This window comes from Geotrypetes seraphini, chromosome 5 (assembly GCF_902459505.1).
Source record: "Geotrypetes seraphini chromosome 5, aGeoSer1.1, whole genome shotgun sequence".
Taxonomy (NCBI): domain Eukaryota; kingdom Metazoa; phylum Chordata; class Amphibia; order Gymnophiona; family Dermophiidae; genus Geotrypetes; species Geotrypetes seraphini.
The window spans coordinates 126,087,079-126,102,638 of record NC_047088.1 but is presented as its reverse complement, the minus strand read 5'-3'; the positions used below and the strand labels follow the sequence as shown (position 1 = coordinate 126,102,638).

At 46.2% G+C, this 15,560-nt stretch overlaps 1 protein-coding gene across 3 annotated transcripts in view; it reads right to left on the bottom strand.

The window, feature by feature from the left end:
* Positions 1–15,560, bottom strand: part of VPS16 (VPS16 core subunit of CORVET and HOPS complexes) — a 1,150,777-nt gene that overhangs the window by 99,600 nt on the left and 1,035,617 nt on the right. For 2 of the 3 annotated variants that reach the window (XM_033944752.1, XM_033944753.1), the window contains one exon: positions 12,376–12,479. The exons of the other annotated variant lie outside the window; for it this stretch is intronic. In XM_033944752.1, the coding sequence (XP_033800643.1) occupies positions 12,376–12,479 (104 nt within the window). The remainder of the gene's footprint in view (positions 1–12,375; positions 12,480–15,560) is intronic. 3 annotated transcript variants of the gene reach the window in all.

Genomic DNA, 15,560 nt, shown 5'->3' with positions numbered 1-15,560 from the left:
CTCGAGACGGGCACTCACGCTTCTCTAGAATATTTGCTTGCCTCAGTCAATGACGAACTCCGCACCCACCCATTGGGCATCCTGTTACTATACCGCCCACCTACCCCTTGGACCAATTCCTCCAATCTCGTCTTCGAGGCCATAACAAACGCCTTCCTTAAATTTCAAAGACTTCTGATCGTTGGTGATATCAATCTCCACCTTGACGACACCAACAGCAAGGACACGACTGAATTCAACAACTTCCTTACCTCCCTAGGCTTCCCCTCACCCACCCCCATTTCCAACCCACAAAAAAGGGCACACTCTAGACTTCACCACCTTCCTCGATCTTACCCCCTTCAAAACTTCAACCAACGACACTCGCTGGGAACAAGTCCCCTGGTCTGACCACTTCTTAGGGACTACCTGCCTCCCCATCTTCATGTCACATCTTGAATCCCCACCCCACTCCTCTCATTCCATAACCTTCCGCAAAAAAACCTCGAGCAATCTATTCTGGTCCAAATTCCTCAACCAACTCTCCTCCAACCCTAGACCTACAGACCCCGAATCCCATTGGCGCAACTGGACTGCCCTCTCCGAGTCCACCTACCACTCCCTTGCTCCAATATCCACTAAAACCATCTCCTACCCCCGAAAGGCCCCCTGGTACTTACCTCTTCACAGAGAATTGAAACAGAAATGTCGCGCTCTGGAGCGCAAATGGAAAAAAATCTAAATCCCCCTCTGATAGACAGACCTGGAGGGTCAATATTAAACTTTACAATTCAACACTAAAAAATGCCAGGAAGAACTTCTTCGGAGACAAGATCTCTAGATCTAACAACCAGATCAGTGCGCTGTTTAACATCTGGCGCTCCCTAACTACAAAAAAAGACCCATCCTTGCTCCCACCGTCTCTATCAGCCGATGCCCTTGCAAATTTCTTTAATGAAAAGGTTACCACCCTAAGATGCTCCTTCCCACCCACAGTCTCCTATAATTCCCTGACCTCTATTAACCTCAACCCTACCTTACCTGTCTCCACCCCCATTCCTGCCGACAGATCCTGGACCGTCTTCAAGCTTGTTTCCGAATCGCAAGTCTCCAAACTCTGCCTCAAACTAAAAACTTGCAAATGCACCTTGGATCCTTTCCCCTCCTATCTATTCGAGAATATCTCCACACAGGCCATCACTTCCCTCACCGAACTTATAAATTCTGCCCTAACATCGGGCCTTTTCTCCCCCGACATGGGACATATTTCATTGACCCCTCTACTGAAAAAGGCCGACCTTGACCCCTCCATACCATCAAATTACCGTCCAATAGCAAATATCCCTCTCCTAACCAAGTTATTAGAATCCATCATATCCACCCAACTCTCATCCTACCTAGAAAGATTCTCTATTCTCCTACCCCACCAATTCGGCTTCAGCCCCAACTTCAGCACCGAATCCCTTTTGGCCTCACTAATCTCTAAGGTGCAACAATTTCATTCTCGCAACAAATTCGCTGTTCTCCTACAATTCGACCTCTCCGCAGCTTTCGATGTCGTCCACTACAATATCCTAATCTTCCAACTCTCCGAAATAGGCATAAGCTCCAAAGTCCTAGATTGGTTCTCGAAATTCCTACGCTTCTGCTCCTACACCGTTAACACAAACGGTACCTCATGCCCCCCCTGGAAGCCGAAATGTGGAGTCCCGCAAGGCTCACCTCTCTCTCCTATCCTTTTCAACATCTACATGTCCTCTCTGAAACTCCTTCATCTATCCCCCCTAGAAACTCTCTACTCCTATGCTGATGACATCCTCATCTTACTTGAACTTAAGAACATAAGAACATAAGAAGCGCCATCTCCGGATCAGACCTTCGGTCCATCAAGTCCGGTGATCCGCACATGCGGTGGCCCTGCCAGGTATACACCTGGCTTACCCTATAGCCAACCATATCTCTATATGCCTCTCTCAAGGAGATATGCATCTAGTTTGCCCTTGAAGCCTAGGACTGTCGATTCTGCAATAATCTCCCCTGGGAGAGTATTCCAGATGTCAACCACTCTCTGTGTGAAGCAGAACTTCCTGATATTAGTCCTGAACTTGCCCCCCCTTAGCTTCATTTCATGTCCTCTTGTCCGTGTCAAATTGGACAATGTAAATAATCTTCTCTGCTCTATTTTGTCGATTCCTTTCAGTATTTTGAAGGTCTCGATCATATCCCCACGCAGTCTCCTTTTCTCAAGGGAGAACAATCCCAGTGTTTTAAGTCGATCCTCATATTCCAGTTTCTCCATACCCTTCACTAGTTTAGTTGCTCGCCTTTGCACCCTCTCCAGCAGTTTTATATCCTTCTTTAGGTAGGGAGACCAATGTTGGACGCAGTATTCCAAGTGGGGTCTGACCATTGCCCTATAAAGCGGCATTATAACTTTCTCCGATCTACTCGAGATTCCTTTCTTTATCATGCCCAACATTCTATTTGCCTTATTTGCTGCTGCCGCGCATTGTGCCGACGGCTTCAGGGTCCTATCTATCAGTACACCCAGATCCCTTTCTTGTTCACTTTTTCCCAGAGTTGCACCTGACATTCTGTACTCGTATTCCTTATTTTTACTGCCTAAATGCATTACCTTGCATTTCTCCACATTGAACTTCATCTGCCATTTCTCCGCCCAGTTTTCTAACCGACACAAATCGCTCTGGAGTTCCTCACTGTCCTCCTGCGATCTGATTGCCCGGCAGAGTTTTGTGTCGTCTGCAAACTTGATGATCTCACTGGATGTTCCGTTTTCCAGGTCATTGATATAAATATTAAAAAGGATCGGCCCAAGTACCGAGCCCTGGGGTACACCACTAGTCACTTTCTCCCAGTCGGAGAACTTCCCACTCTCTGCTTCCTATTTTCCAGCCATTTGCCTATCCATCTTTGTATATCTCCCTCTATGCCATGGCTTTGTAGTTTTCTGAGAAGTCTTTCATGTGGAACTTTGTCAAATGCTTTCTGGAAGTCCAAGTATATTATGTCCACCGGCTTTCCACTATCAATTTGCTTGTTCAAGGTCTCAAAGAATTGGAGTAAATTCGTCAAACACGATTTCCCTTTCCTGAATCCATGTTGACTGGGTTTCATCAAGTCGTGTGTGTCCAAGTGCTGAACTATGCTATCCTTGATCAGTGATTCAATCATCTTGCCAGGGACAGACGTAAGACTCACAGGTCTATAGTTGCCCGGTTCTCCTCTCGATCCTTTTTTGAAGATTGCGTGATGTTCGCTTTCCTCCAGTCGTCTGGTATCTGACCAGTTCTGATTGACAGGTTTGCAAGTTTTTGCAATAACTCTCCGATTTCAACCTTCAATTCCTTCAAGACTCTCGGGTGAATTTCATCCGGTCCAGGGGATTTGTCACTTTTAAGTTTGTCGATCTGGTAGTATATCTGATCTAAGTTCACTTCAACTGTGGTGAGGCTGTCCTCTATTTCTCCTGTAAACAGTTTCTCCGCTTCAGGTATTGTTGAGGTGTCCTCCTTCGTAAAGACGGACGCAAAGAAGGAATTTAGTTTGTCTGCGATTTGTTTATCTTCCTTGATGTACCCTTTTCTTCCCTTGTCGTCCAGGGGTCCCACTGCCTCTTTTGCAGGTTTTTTCCCTTTCACGTATCTAAAGAAGGGCTTGAAGTTTTTAGCCTCCCGGGCTATTTTTTCCTCATAGTCCTGTTTTGCATCCCTCACCGCCTTGTGACATTTCTTCTGTTCATCTTTATGTTTGTTCCAGGCTTCGGTTGTCTTCGTGCATTTCCATTTTTTGAAAGAGTCCTTCTTTTCTTTTATGGCTTCCTTCACCTGTATGGTAAGCCATGCCGGTTCTCCTTTGCCTTTAGTTCTCCGATCTTTGGAAATCCTCGGAATGTAGAGATCTTGTGCTTCTGCAATAGTATTTTTCAATAGGCACCATGCCTGATCTACTGTTTCAAGTTTGTCCACCATCTTCTCGAGTCGTTTTGTTACCATGGCTCTCATGCAATCGTATTTACCCTTTTTAAAGTTTAAGGTGGTGGTTAAGGTTTTGGTATGTTTCCCTTTCCCGATGTCAAGTTTAAAGTTGATTACATTGTGATCACTCGTTCCCAGTGGAACTATGACTTCTACTTCTGTTATCGGTCCGGTGAGACCATTTAGGACCAAGTCCAAGGTGGTGTCGCCTCTTGTCGGCTCTTTTACCATTTGCTCCAGGAAGCAATCCCCTAGCACCTCCAGGAACTTGGCCTCCTTGCCGCAGTTGGAGGCTCCTAGTTTCCAGTCTATTCCTGGGAAATTGAAGTCTCCCAATATAACTACATTGCCTGTCTTGCATACTTGTTTGATTTCCTCCATCATTTCTGAGTCAGTGACCTCCGCCTGTCTTGGGGGACGATAGTAAAGGCCAATTTTTGTATCTGCACCATTGTGACCAGGAATTTTGATCCAGAGGGACTCCAGCTTCTCTTTCCTGTCTGTTGTAATCATTTCAACAGAATCTATTCCTTCCTTAACATATAGGGCAATACCTCCACCTTTCTGCCCTTCTCGATCCCTTCTATATAGTTTGTATCCCTGTAGTACTGTGTCCCATTTGTTTTCTTCATTCCACCATGTTTCTGTTATGCCAATGATATCCATGTTCTCATGTCTTGCTATCGTCTCTAGTTCTCCCATTTTGTTTCCTAAACTTCTAGCATTTGTATACATACATCTAAGTTCCCTTTGTGTTACCTTTTTGGACCTTCTACTCTTGGCTGTCCTTACAGTTTCATTTACGGTATCCTTTACTGCTCCTGTGTTATCTCCCATGTTTGCTGTGTGGTCATCCCCTCCTGTGTCTGAGTTGTCCCTTCCTGCTTGTTCTCCTTTGTTGGCTGTGAGGTCGACCTCTCTTGTGCATGAGTAGTAGTCCTTTGTTTCTACGTCGGGGCATCCTGTTGTCCGTGCCATCGACCGGTGGTCGACTGTCGGCTTTCCCCTGTCCTTCAGTTTAAAGCCTTCTCTATTGCTTTCTTCATGTTGCCTGCCAAAACTCTTGCTCCTTCCTTGTTGAGGTGTAGTCCATCCCTTCTGTAGTACTTGCTTTTTCCCCAGAACGCCGTCCAGTTGCACACGAAGTCAAAACCTTCGTCTTCGCACCATCGTCTCATCCAGGCGTTGATCACTTGCAATTCCCCTTGTCTCTTTCCATCTGCTCTTGGTACTGGGAGGATTTCAGAGAAGGCCACCTTCACCTCCCTGATCTTCAGTTGTCTTCCGAGTGAGCGGAGCTGGCCCTTCATCTCTTCCCTGTCATACTTCCGCCCGCTCACATCATTTGTTCCCACGTGGATAAGCACAGCGGTGTCCACTCCCCGTGCGCCATCTATGATCCTGGAGATCCTGTTGGTCACATCCTTTACTCTTGCTCCAGGCAGACAGGTGACGACCCTGTCCTCTCTTCCTCCTGCGGTGTGGCTGTCCACGTGTCGTATAATGGAGTCGCCTACGATGATCCCCATCTTCTTTATTCGGGAGTTCCTTGGGGGGCGTAGGTCCACGTCCTTGGAGTAGGGCCAGTCATCTTCCTCCAATGATACTTCTTTGGATGGGGGGACATCTTCCTGTGCTCTCACTATTCCTCCTGGTGTGCGGTTGTCTCCAACCTCGTCTTCGTTTTCTTCTGTGTTTGCATGGGTGTCTTCTCTCCTCACATGGGTTTCCTGAGTACAGATTTCCAGCCCTGGGATCTCTACATGGTGCTGATGGGCTTCCTCTATGTACATTTCTAGATCCTTGACCTCGTCGTTTGGGCTGTACTCCACTAGAATCTTCTCCTGTGCTCGGATTCTGTCTTCGAGTTCCATCACTGTTCCCTCCAATAGTCTTACCTGACATTTCAAGCTATCCATCTCCATGCATCGATCGCAAATGTATGCCTGGATCCCCGAAGGGAGGTAGTCATACATATTGCAGTCGATACAGAAGACAGGAAAGCTCATCTTCTGACTTTCTTGGGCTTCCATTTCGTGGTTCACTCGTGGGTTGTCTGAGTGATTTGTTGTGACCTACTGCTGCTCTTTTTCCTACTGATCCTACCTCCCCCTTACCTTCTGACTTCCTGACTGCAGTCTTCCTATTTGAGTGAGTCTGTTTGTGTTACAGTGCCTGTGCCTTTGTGTGCTTGTGTCCCTTGCCTGCTGCTTCCTTGTGTTGCTTGCCTTGTTGTCTCTCTCGTGTGTGCTGTCTCTGCTCTACCTCACCTTGATTGTATGTGCGGGGTTGGTTTCTTTTGTGTCTGTCTCCTCCTTATCTTCTGTGCTTGTCAGTTCCTTACCGGTCTGTTCTCCTCTGGTGTTCTTGTGAGTAGCGCTCGTCCCTTGCAAGGCCCTTCGCAAAGGCGCTCTCGCTAAGGCGAGCGCCTTTACCGCGCGCCGAACGGCTGGGCGCCGTTGGCTCCTCCCCTTTTCAAGGGGGAGTCCGGCGCTGCCTGTGACGCGTGGGGGGGGGCGGAGCGAACTCTCGCCGCTACCCCGAGCCTACTGTCCTCCTACTTCCTGCTTGCTTCGGTGCTCGGCACCAACGCTGCCTGTCTCCTCTGCTTCCTGCTCCCCTTCTCTCCTCTCTCTTCGGCACCGCGTGTGCCGCGCTGGCTCCTCCCCTTTTCAAGGGGGAGTCCGGCGCTGCCTGTGACGCGTGGGGGGGGCGGAGCGAACTCTCGCCGCTACCCCGAGCCTACTGTCCTCCTACTTCCTGCTTGCCTCGGTGCTCGGCACCAACGCTGCCTGTCTCCTCTGCTTCCTGTTCCCCTTCTCTCCTCTCTCTTCGGCACCGCGTGTGCCGCGCTGGCTCCTCCCCTTTTCAAGGGGGAGTCCGGCGCTGCCTGTGACGCGTGGGGGGGGCGGAGCGAACTCTCGCCGCTACCCCGAGCCTACTGTCCTCCTACTTCCTGCTTGCTTCGGTGCTCGGCACCAACGCTGCCTGTCTCCTCTGCTTCCTGCTCCCCTTCTCTCCTCTCTCTTCGGCACCGCGTGTGCCGCGCTGGCTCCTCCCCTTTTCAAGGGGGAGTCCGGCGCTGCCTGTGACGCGTGGGGGGGCGGAGCGAACTCTCGCCGCTACCCCGAGCCTACTGTCCTCCTACTTCCTGCTTGCTTCGGTGCTCGGCACCAACGCTGCCTGTCTCCTCTGCTTCCTGCTCCCCTTCTCTCCTCGGCACCGCGTGTGCCGCGCTGGCTCCTCCCCTTTTCAAGGGGGAGTCCGGCGCTGCCTGTGACGCGTGGGGGGGGCGGAGCGAACTCTCGCCGCTACCCCGAGCCTACTGTCCTCCTACTTCCTGCTTGCTTCGGTGCTCGGCACCAACGCTGCCTGTCTCCTCTGCTTCCTCGAGACAGACTCGAACCTCTCTAACCTTGCTGAGAACATATCCACATGTATAACGAATCTCCAATCCTGGGCCCAATCTGTACAAATGAAACTGAATGAGTCCAAAACAAAACTACTTTGGCTCGGCCCAATATTAGATCATTTACCCACCTCCATCCCACTACCTTCCGGCCCCACTTTTCAGCTTGAGTTTTCAAGCAAAGTCCTAGGCATCGTCATAGACTCCTCTCTCTCCTTCAATGATCACCTCAACTCCTTGGTAAAAAAATGCTTCTTTAGCCTTCATATGTTGAGGAAAGTGAGATCCTGCTTTCATCATTCTCACTTTGCTGTCCTCGTTCAATCCACCATCCTCTCTAGACTGGACTACTGCAATTCCACCTATATAAGCCTAACTAAGAAGAACCTCCATAGACTTCAGCTAATTTAGAACGCCGCAGCTAAGTTTATTTTCGCAAAAGGCAAGTTCGATCACGTCTCCCCACTCCTCTCCAAGCTTCACTGGCTCCCAGTATACTCCAGAGTTCTCTTTAAATGTGCCTGCTTAGCCTTCAAGATCCTACATGGCGTCCTTCCTCCCGTTATCCCACTCTTTTGGAATTCCTCAAACCCACACTCCACCAGACCCTCCCAAAAACTGAAACTATCATTCCCCTCTATAAAAGGTATATCTCGCGCAGGAAAACTTGGTACATCCCTCCCCTTTAGAACTACAGAACTCTGGAACAACCTCTCATCCCCGCTCAGAAATTCAAGCTCCTTCCAATCCTTCCACAAACACTTGAAAATTTGGCTCTTTTCAAAAATCTAATCACCTCCCGTTCTCCAGTATCCTGTCCCTCTCTATCTCCTTAGTCCCTCTCCTATATCCCCTCATTGTAGTTCCTTTCCTCTTAACTCTGTAAACCGTACCGAGCTCTGCGCTGCGGAGATAGCACGGTATACAAACCCAAGGTTTAGTTTAGTTTACATGTGGGGTTGGACATGATATATTTTCAGATTGATAGACTTAAAAGTGACAAAGCCCCTGGACCGGACGGAATTCACCCAAGAGTATTAAAGGAACTTAAGATAGAAATTGGCGAACTATTACAATCCTTAGCTAACATGTCAATCAGAACCGGGCAAATACCGGATGATTGGAGGATAGCAAATGTCATCCCAATTTTCAAGAAAGGATCAAGAGGTGAACCGGGAAATTACAGACCTGTGAGTCTCACATCGGTTCCTGGGAAGATAATTGAAACACTAATTAAGGATACCATTGTACAACACCTGGAAGAGCACAACCTAATAAGTGCTAGTCAACATGGCTTCAGGAAAGGGAAGTCATGTTTGACAAATTTACTTCAATTTTTTGACAAGGTGAATAAACAAATCGATACTGGAGATCCAGTGGACATAATTTATTTGGACTTCCAGAAAGCGTTTGACAAGGTCCCGCACGCAAGGCTTATGAGTAAATTACTAAGTCATGGAATAGGAGGAGAAGTGCACAGATGGATTGGCAAATGGCTAGAGAACAGAAAACAGAGGGTGATAATAAATGGGAAATTCTCGGATTGGGAGAAGGTGACTAGCAGCGTGCCCCAGGGCTCGGTTCTTGGACCCATCTTGTTCAATATTTTTATAAATGACCTTGAAGAGGAAACGACATGCAATATAATCAAGTTTGCAGATGACACAAAATTATGTCGAGGGGTTGGCTCTCCAAGGGACTGTGAGGATCTTCAGAAGGATCTGAACCAGCTGGAAAAATGGGCGATAAAGTGGCAAATGAATTTCAATATAGACAAATGCAAGGTGATGCATCTGGGAAAGAAAAACAAAGAACATGAATATAGAATATTGGGTGTGACATTAGCCAAATGCGAACAAGAAAGGGACTTGGGGGTCCTGATAGACAAAACCCTAAAACCATTGGTTCAATGCGCGGCGGCAGCAAAGAAAGCAAACAGGATGTTGGGCATGATTAAAAAGGGGATCACGAGTAGGTCGGAGGACGTCATAATGCCACTTTACAGAGCGATGGTCAGACCACACTTGGAATACTGTGTCCAACACTGGTCTCCATACCTCAAGAAGGATATAACTCTGCTGGAGAGGGTGCAGAGGCGACCCACTAAACTAGTCAAAGATATGGAGAATTTGAACTACCAAGAATGCCTCCGAAAACTTGGACTGTTGACCCTCGAAAAGAGAAGATTGAGGGGGGATTTGATAGAGACTTTTAAAATATTAAAAGGATTTGACATAATAGACCAGGAAGAAGCATTACTGACATTTTCAGATGTGACACAGACAAGAGGTCATAACCTGAAACTGTGTCGCAGCAGGTTCAGGAAGTTCTGTTTCACACAGCGAGTGGTGAGCGCTTGGAATGCTCTCCCAGAGGAGCTTGTGGCAGAGACTAGTGTTCAGGGTTTCAAGCGCAAGTTGGATGCACACCTTCTTGCAAATCATATCGAGGGATATGGGAGATCCGGGTCTCCAACAGGGAGCACCTAACTGGGCCTCCGCGTGTGCGGTTCACTGGACTAGATTCTTGTAAACCGTGCCGAGCTCCACAACATCCGTGGAGATGATGTGGTATATAAACTTAAGGTTTAGTTTAGTTTAGTTTAGATGGACCTAGGTCTGATCCGGTGAAGGCGTTTCTTATGTTCTTATGAAGGAATAAACGAATGGACAAAGGGGACCCCCATAGACATCCTATACTTAGATTTCCAAAAAGCCTTTGACAAGGTACCCCATGAATGCCTACTACAGAAACTGAAGAACCATGGAGTGGAAGACGTACATAGATGGATCAAAAATTGGTTGGCGGGTAGGAAGCAAAGGGTAGGAGTGAAGGGCCACTACTCTTACTGGAGGAGGGTCACAAGTGGTGTTCCGCAGGGGTCAGTACTCGGACTGCTGCTGTTCAATGTATTTATAAATGATCTAGAAACAGGGATGAAGTGTGAAGTAATAAAATTTGCAGAAGACACCAAACTATTTAGTGGAGTTAGGACTAAAGAGGACTGTGAAGATTTACAAAGGGACCTGAACAAACTAGGGGAGTGGGCGACGAGATGGCAGATGGAAGTTTAATGTAGAGAAATGTAGTCTTGCATGTATGAAACAGAAACTCAAAGCACAGCTATACGATGGGAGGGCTGGTAATGGGTAAAAGTACCCTAGAAAAGGACTTGGGGGTAATAGTGGACAAGACAAGAAGCCGTCGGCACAGTGCGCAGCGGCCTTTAAGAAGGCGAATAGAATGCTAGGTATAATCAAGAAAGGTATTACAACCAGAACGAAAGAAGTTATCCTGCCGCTTGGCGATGGTGTGCCCACATCTGGAGTACTGCGTCCAGTATTGGTCGCTGTACCTTAAGAAGGATATGGCAATACTCGAGAGGGTTCAGAAAAGAGCGACGCGATTGATAAAAGGTATGGAAAACATTTCATATGCTGAAAGATTAGAGAAACTGGGGCTCTTTTCCCTGGAAAAACGGAGACTTAGAGGGGACATGATAGAGACAAGATCATGAAGGGCATAGAGAAAGTGGAGAAGGACACATTCTTCAAACTTTCGAAAACTACAAGAACGAGAGGGCATTCGGAAAAATTAAGAGGGGACAGATTCAGAACCAAAGCTAGGAAGTTCTTCTTTACCCAAAGGGTGGTGGACACCTGGAATGCACTTCCAGAGGGTGTGATAGGACAGAGTACGGTATTGGGGTTCAAGAAGGGATTGGATAATTTCCTAAAGGAAAAGGGGATAGAAGAGTTAGAGGATTAATATACAGGTCCTGGACCTGATAGGCCGCCGCGTGAGCGGACTGCTGGGCATGATGGACCTCTGGTCTGACCCAGCAGAGGCACTGTTTATGTTCTTATGTTGGGTGGGTATTGGGGAGTGTCTGGGGTTCGATGGTGTTGGCGGCAGGAGGGAGTGGGCATCCCTCCTGCCAATTGGATGTGTGTGGGATGTATGGAGTATCAGGGGTTTGATGGGGTAAGTGGCAGGAGGCATTCCTCCTGCTGTGGACAGTGTTGGATGGAGGTTCAGGGTTGGCTGTGGGAGGGAGTGGGCATCCCTCCTGCTGGCCAACTTCATAGGGAGGGGGATAGAGTTCCCCTCCGCGGCCGCTCAGCTTATCATGGCAGTGAGATTTCTTTGTCTCGATCAGCATAGTGGCCGTGACTATTTGAAATGTAGACCAGCTTTTTGTTAGCCTACATTTTAGGTGCCTATCGAAGCCCTAGGGAGACTCCTAGGGCAACTTAAGCTTGCCCAATGCCACTTCCAGGTGAACCACAACCATGCCCAGCCTTGGGCGAGTTTAAGCGTCCCTAGGCACCTCCCTACATCTACAACAGATGCCTATAGAGTAGGTGGCCTGTCTCGGGGTTTTTTTTTTTTTAGAAAATGTGCGTCCTGATTTGTTGGTTAGATAGTGGTAGGACGCATGGCATTGCCTACAATTGGTACGCCGTTTATAGATTTTTTCCCCTAACACTTAGGCACCCATGGTTATATCAGCCATAGAGCTGGTCTAAGTGTGGGAACCTAAAGGCAGCAGGGGTGTGTGCAACCACAGAGTGAGCTCCACCCATGTGATGCTTACATATATGTTCCCCTTGCAAATACATGCTAGATAAGTTGAGAAGGTATTTACAGAATAGTGTTTAAGTGCCTTGTTGGCACTTTTGTGGTATGTACTTGCATTCTAAACATTTACGCACACAAGGGGAATGTAAATGTGGATACCTAGATTATATAAGCTTACCCTTTAAGGGTTAGCACACAGCACTAAAACAGGCTTACTGCATGACACCGACAAAGGCACCTCAGTGTATTTGTTTTATCAATGAAGGAACTCTTAGTCCATGACAGAAGCTGGATCAGCCTAAAGTACAGTTCAACAGAACTCTAAAATTTGTCTATCTGTACTTGTAGAAATCAGAGCTTAATGAATATTTCTACTACCTTCAAAATATTTAAAAGTAAGCAGTCTCATACCCCACCAGGATATATGATCTGACCCTCTGTTCCGGAGCCACTCTTGCCACATATTTCTTTGCCTCATAGCGGTTATGTTGTTTCATACACATTTCAACAAAGGGCTACATGAAAAAATATAGAATAAAAGAGAAATATTAAACCAAATTGAAAGAACAACCAACAAGACTTAAAGTGATGGCCAAATATTAGCCACAGAAATGCTAATTGGGTGATTTCAGATTATAACATGAAGAATATTCAAATCAAATTGAAAGAACAACCAACAAGACTGAAAATGATGACCAAATATTAGCCACAGAAATGCTAATTGGGTGATTTCAGATTATAACATGTAGAATATTTAAATTATTTGAAATAAATATATTTAGGGAACATTTAGGGGTAATTTTATAAAGAAATTTCATATGTGAAGGTTCTGGTTATGTGCCTAAAAGTATGCACAGTACTATGAAGGTGAATACAGTACAGTCTTGATTAACTGACCTTTGCTAATCTGGCTATCTGGCATATCTCAAAGAGATGGGAGATACCACTTTCTCAAAGTATAGAACCAAGAATAATAGTGAAGGTGACCTTGGATGCTCAAATTCTTTATTATGTATAAAAAGACTCGATATGACTGTGCTTCAGCCACAAAGGCCTGCGTCAGGAGTCTAAAATAAAATAAACTTTAAGGCCCCGATTCTGCAACGTGTGCCTAATGGCGCCTGCCATTTAGGTGTCCGATTTAAATGGTTAATGAGCGATTTAAGGGTCTTAAGCGTTAATTGTGACTTAGATGGAGGTAGGTGCTAGCTAGACGTCCTTAGAATGTAGATGCGAGTTTTCGGACACATCTCCATATTTGAAGGCGCCCTCATAAAAAAGTTGAGTCCAAGTATGTAGACGTGGGCGTAACGGGGGCATGATTAGGGCAGGCTTGAGATAGATGCTAGTTGGGCGGCAGACCGCTTCTGAACATCGTGGAAATTGTAGGCAAATGAAAAGCTGGCCTAAGTGTGGTTTTAGCTTCATCTGAATGGGACTTTTCTATGGGCGAAACATAGGAATGCTTTGGGCTTCCTTTTTTTCCCTCCTAATAGATTTAATAAACCACCTTATCAATAGGGCACATCAATACAAACATACTTTTCTGCTCAAACAGCAATGCGATTTACTAATTACAGCACATGAAAACTTTTTTTCTCACCAAACACTGCTGTAATCAGCTCTTTCTTGAAAGCAAAGAAAGAATATGAAAAAGATAAAAACATTGCATTTATCAAAGCTTAAAAAAAAAAAAAAAAACCAGATACATACCTTACATGCATTTTCCTTCATTGCAAATGGAGGTGTGCAGCTGCACTATGCTGACCTCATTGTGAGATCATCAAGGTGCACCTGCAAGGTACAATGCCACAATTAAAAGATGTGTTGGGTGTTGAACTCACAACCTCTGCAAGATCAGCACATGATTTTAACACATTGAGCTACATCAGCTTCTAATCACATGGATCTCACTGCCCTGACATATCATAGCTTACTGAAATGCCTATGTATAATCTGCTTAGGAATATCACAGCTTTTCTAGCTCAACAAGTTAATGCACCTCCTCTATCCACTCCAGCTCACTGGTTCAAATCCCACTGTCATCTTCACTAATTTTAATAGCTTCTTATTAGCTCTCATAAGAGAGTCTAGATGGTGGACTTTGCCATTTTTCATCAGCACTGCGCAGTTTGCAGGCAAAGTTATTTTTACCTTCCCATGGCTAGGACATCCTAAGCTGTCATGGTAGGAAACTTCTCCCCTGACAGAAAGAAGCCATTTGTGGCTCACCAAGTTAAAGCGCCTTGATGTACCTTGTCCTTTCTCCAGCTCACCAGTTCAAATTATACTCTCACCTTCACTCATTTTAACAGCTTCCTATTCACTCTCATAAAAGTATACATGGTGGACTTTGCTGTTTTTCCTCAGCATTGTGCAGTTTGCAGGCACACTTAATTTGATCTTGCCATGGCTAGGATATCCTAAGCTCTCATGGTAAGAAACCCCTAACTCAAAGGAAGTGGCTGTGGCTCAACAGTTAATGGCACCTCTTCCATCCTCTGAAGCTCAAATCCAAATGATGTTTGGATACCCCAAAACATATTCAATTTTTTGGTGACAATCTGCCATCTAGGTGCATCTTGATGATCTCACAATGAGGTCAACATTGTGCATCAGATACATTCATTTGCTCTCAACTACAAGCCATTGTGGTAGAATGTATTTCTTTTTATGCAATATATGCACAGGGCAACAGGTATAAGAGTTTGTTAAAACTTCAGAGGGCTTGGACAGGTGTTGAAGGAAGGTACATGTTTTGAGATGTATCCTAGAGACATTACTATTGGTAAATTCAGTTTGGCTTTAGAATTGGGGGTGTGGTTTCATGCCTGAGGAGTGTGTGTTGGGGTGGGGGAAGGGGGTTTATGATGAGAGAACAGGCTACTTTAGACATCTGAGAATTGGTCCAGATAATTATGTTTAAATGATTTTTATTATTCCAGCAGTAAGAAGCAAATACAAACAGTAGGACCATTCAAGAAATAACATTTTCAACAATATAATCAGTTCCCATCCCATCCCCCCCTCCTCTCCCCTCCCCAAGAATCCATGGCCAGTCCAACAGCTGAGAGTGGGAATAAAATCTTAAAGATTCAAAAGTCTACTGCGAGCATGCGGTGTGAGGTCCTGCCAGAAGTGCTCCCACACCTGACAAAATTTGCGACCCAGGCCAAGAGTCAAGTCTCCCACCATGTGTCTCTCCAGTGTTGCGTGCACTATCATTAGGGATCTCCATTGTGCATATGACGGGGGATCATGGGAGAGCCAGTTGGTGAGGATGGCTTTTTTTCCCCATCAAAAGGGCTCTGGAGATAAATGCTGACATTCCCCTGGGTTTAGGCGAGGCTATATTATAAAATCCAAATAACGCCCTCGGTTGCGGAAGCCATCGCTTTACCCAAAGCGATGTGGTATATAGGCCAAGATGTCTCCAAAATTGTTGGATTGCAGGGCAGGCCCAAAACATGTGACTCAAGATGCGTGAGCCTGATTGCATTTTGGGCAAGAATGCGACGCAGTAATCCCCATCCGGGCTGCACGTTCCGGTGGAATGTAAAGTCTAAGAACAATTTTCAATTGCATTTCCCAGTGAG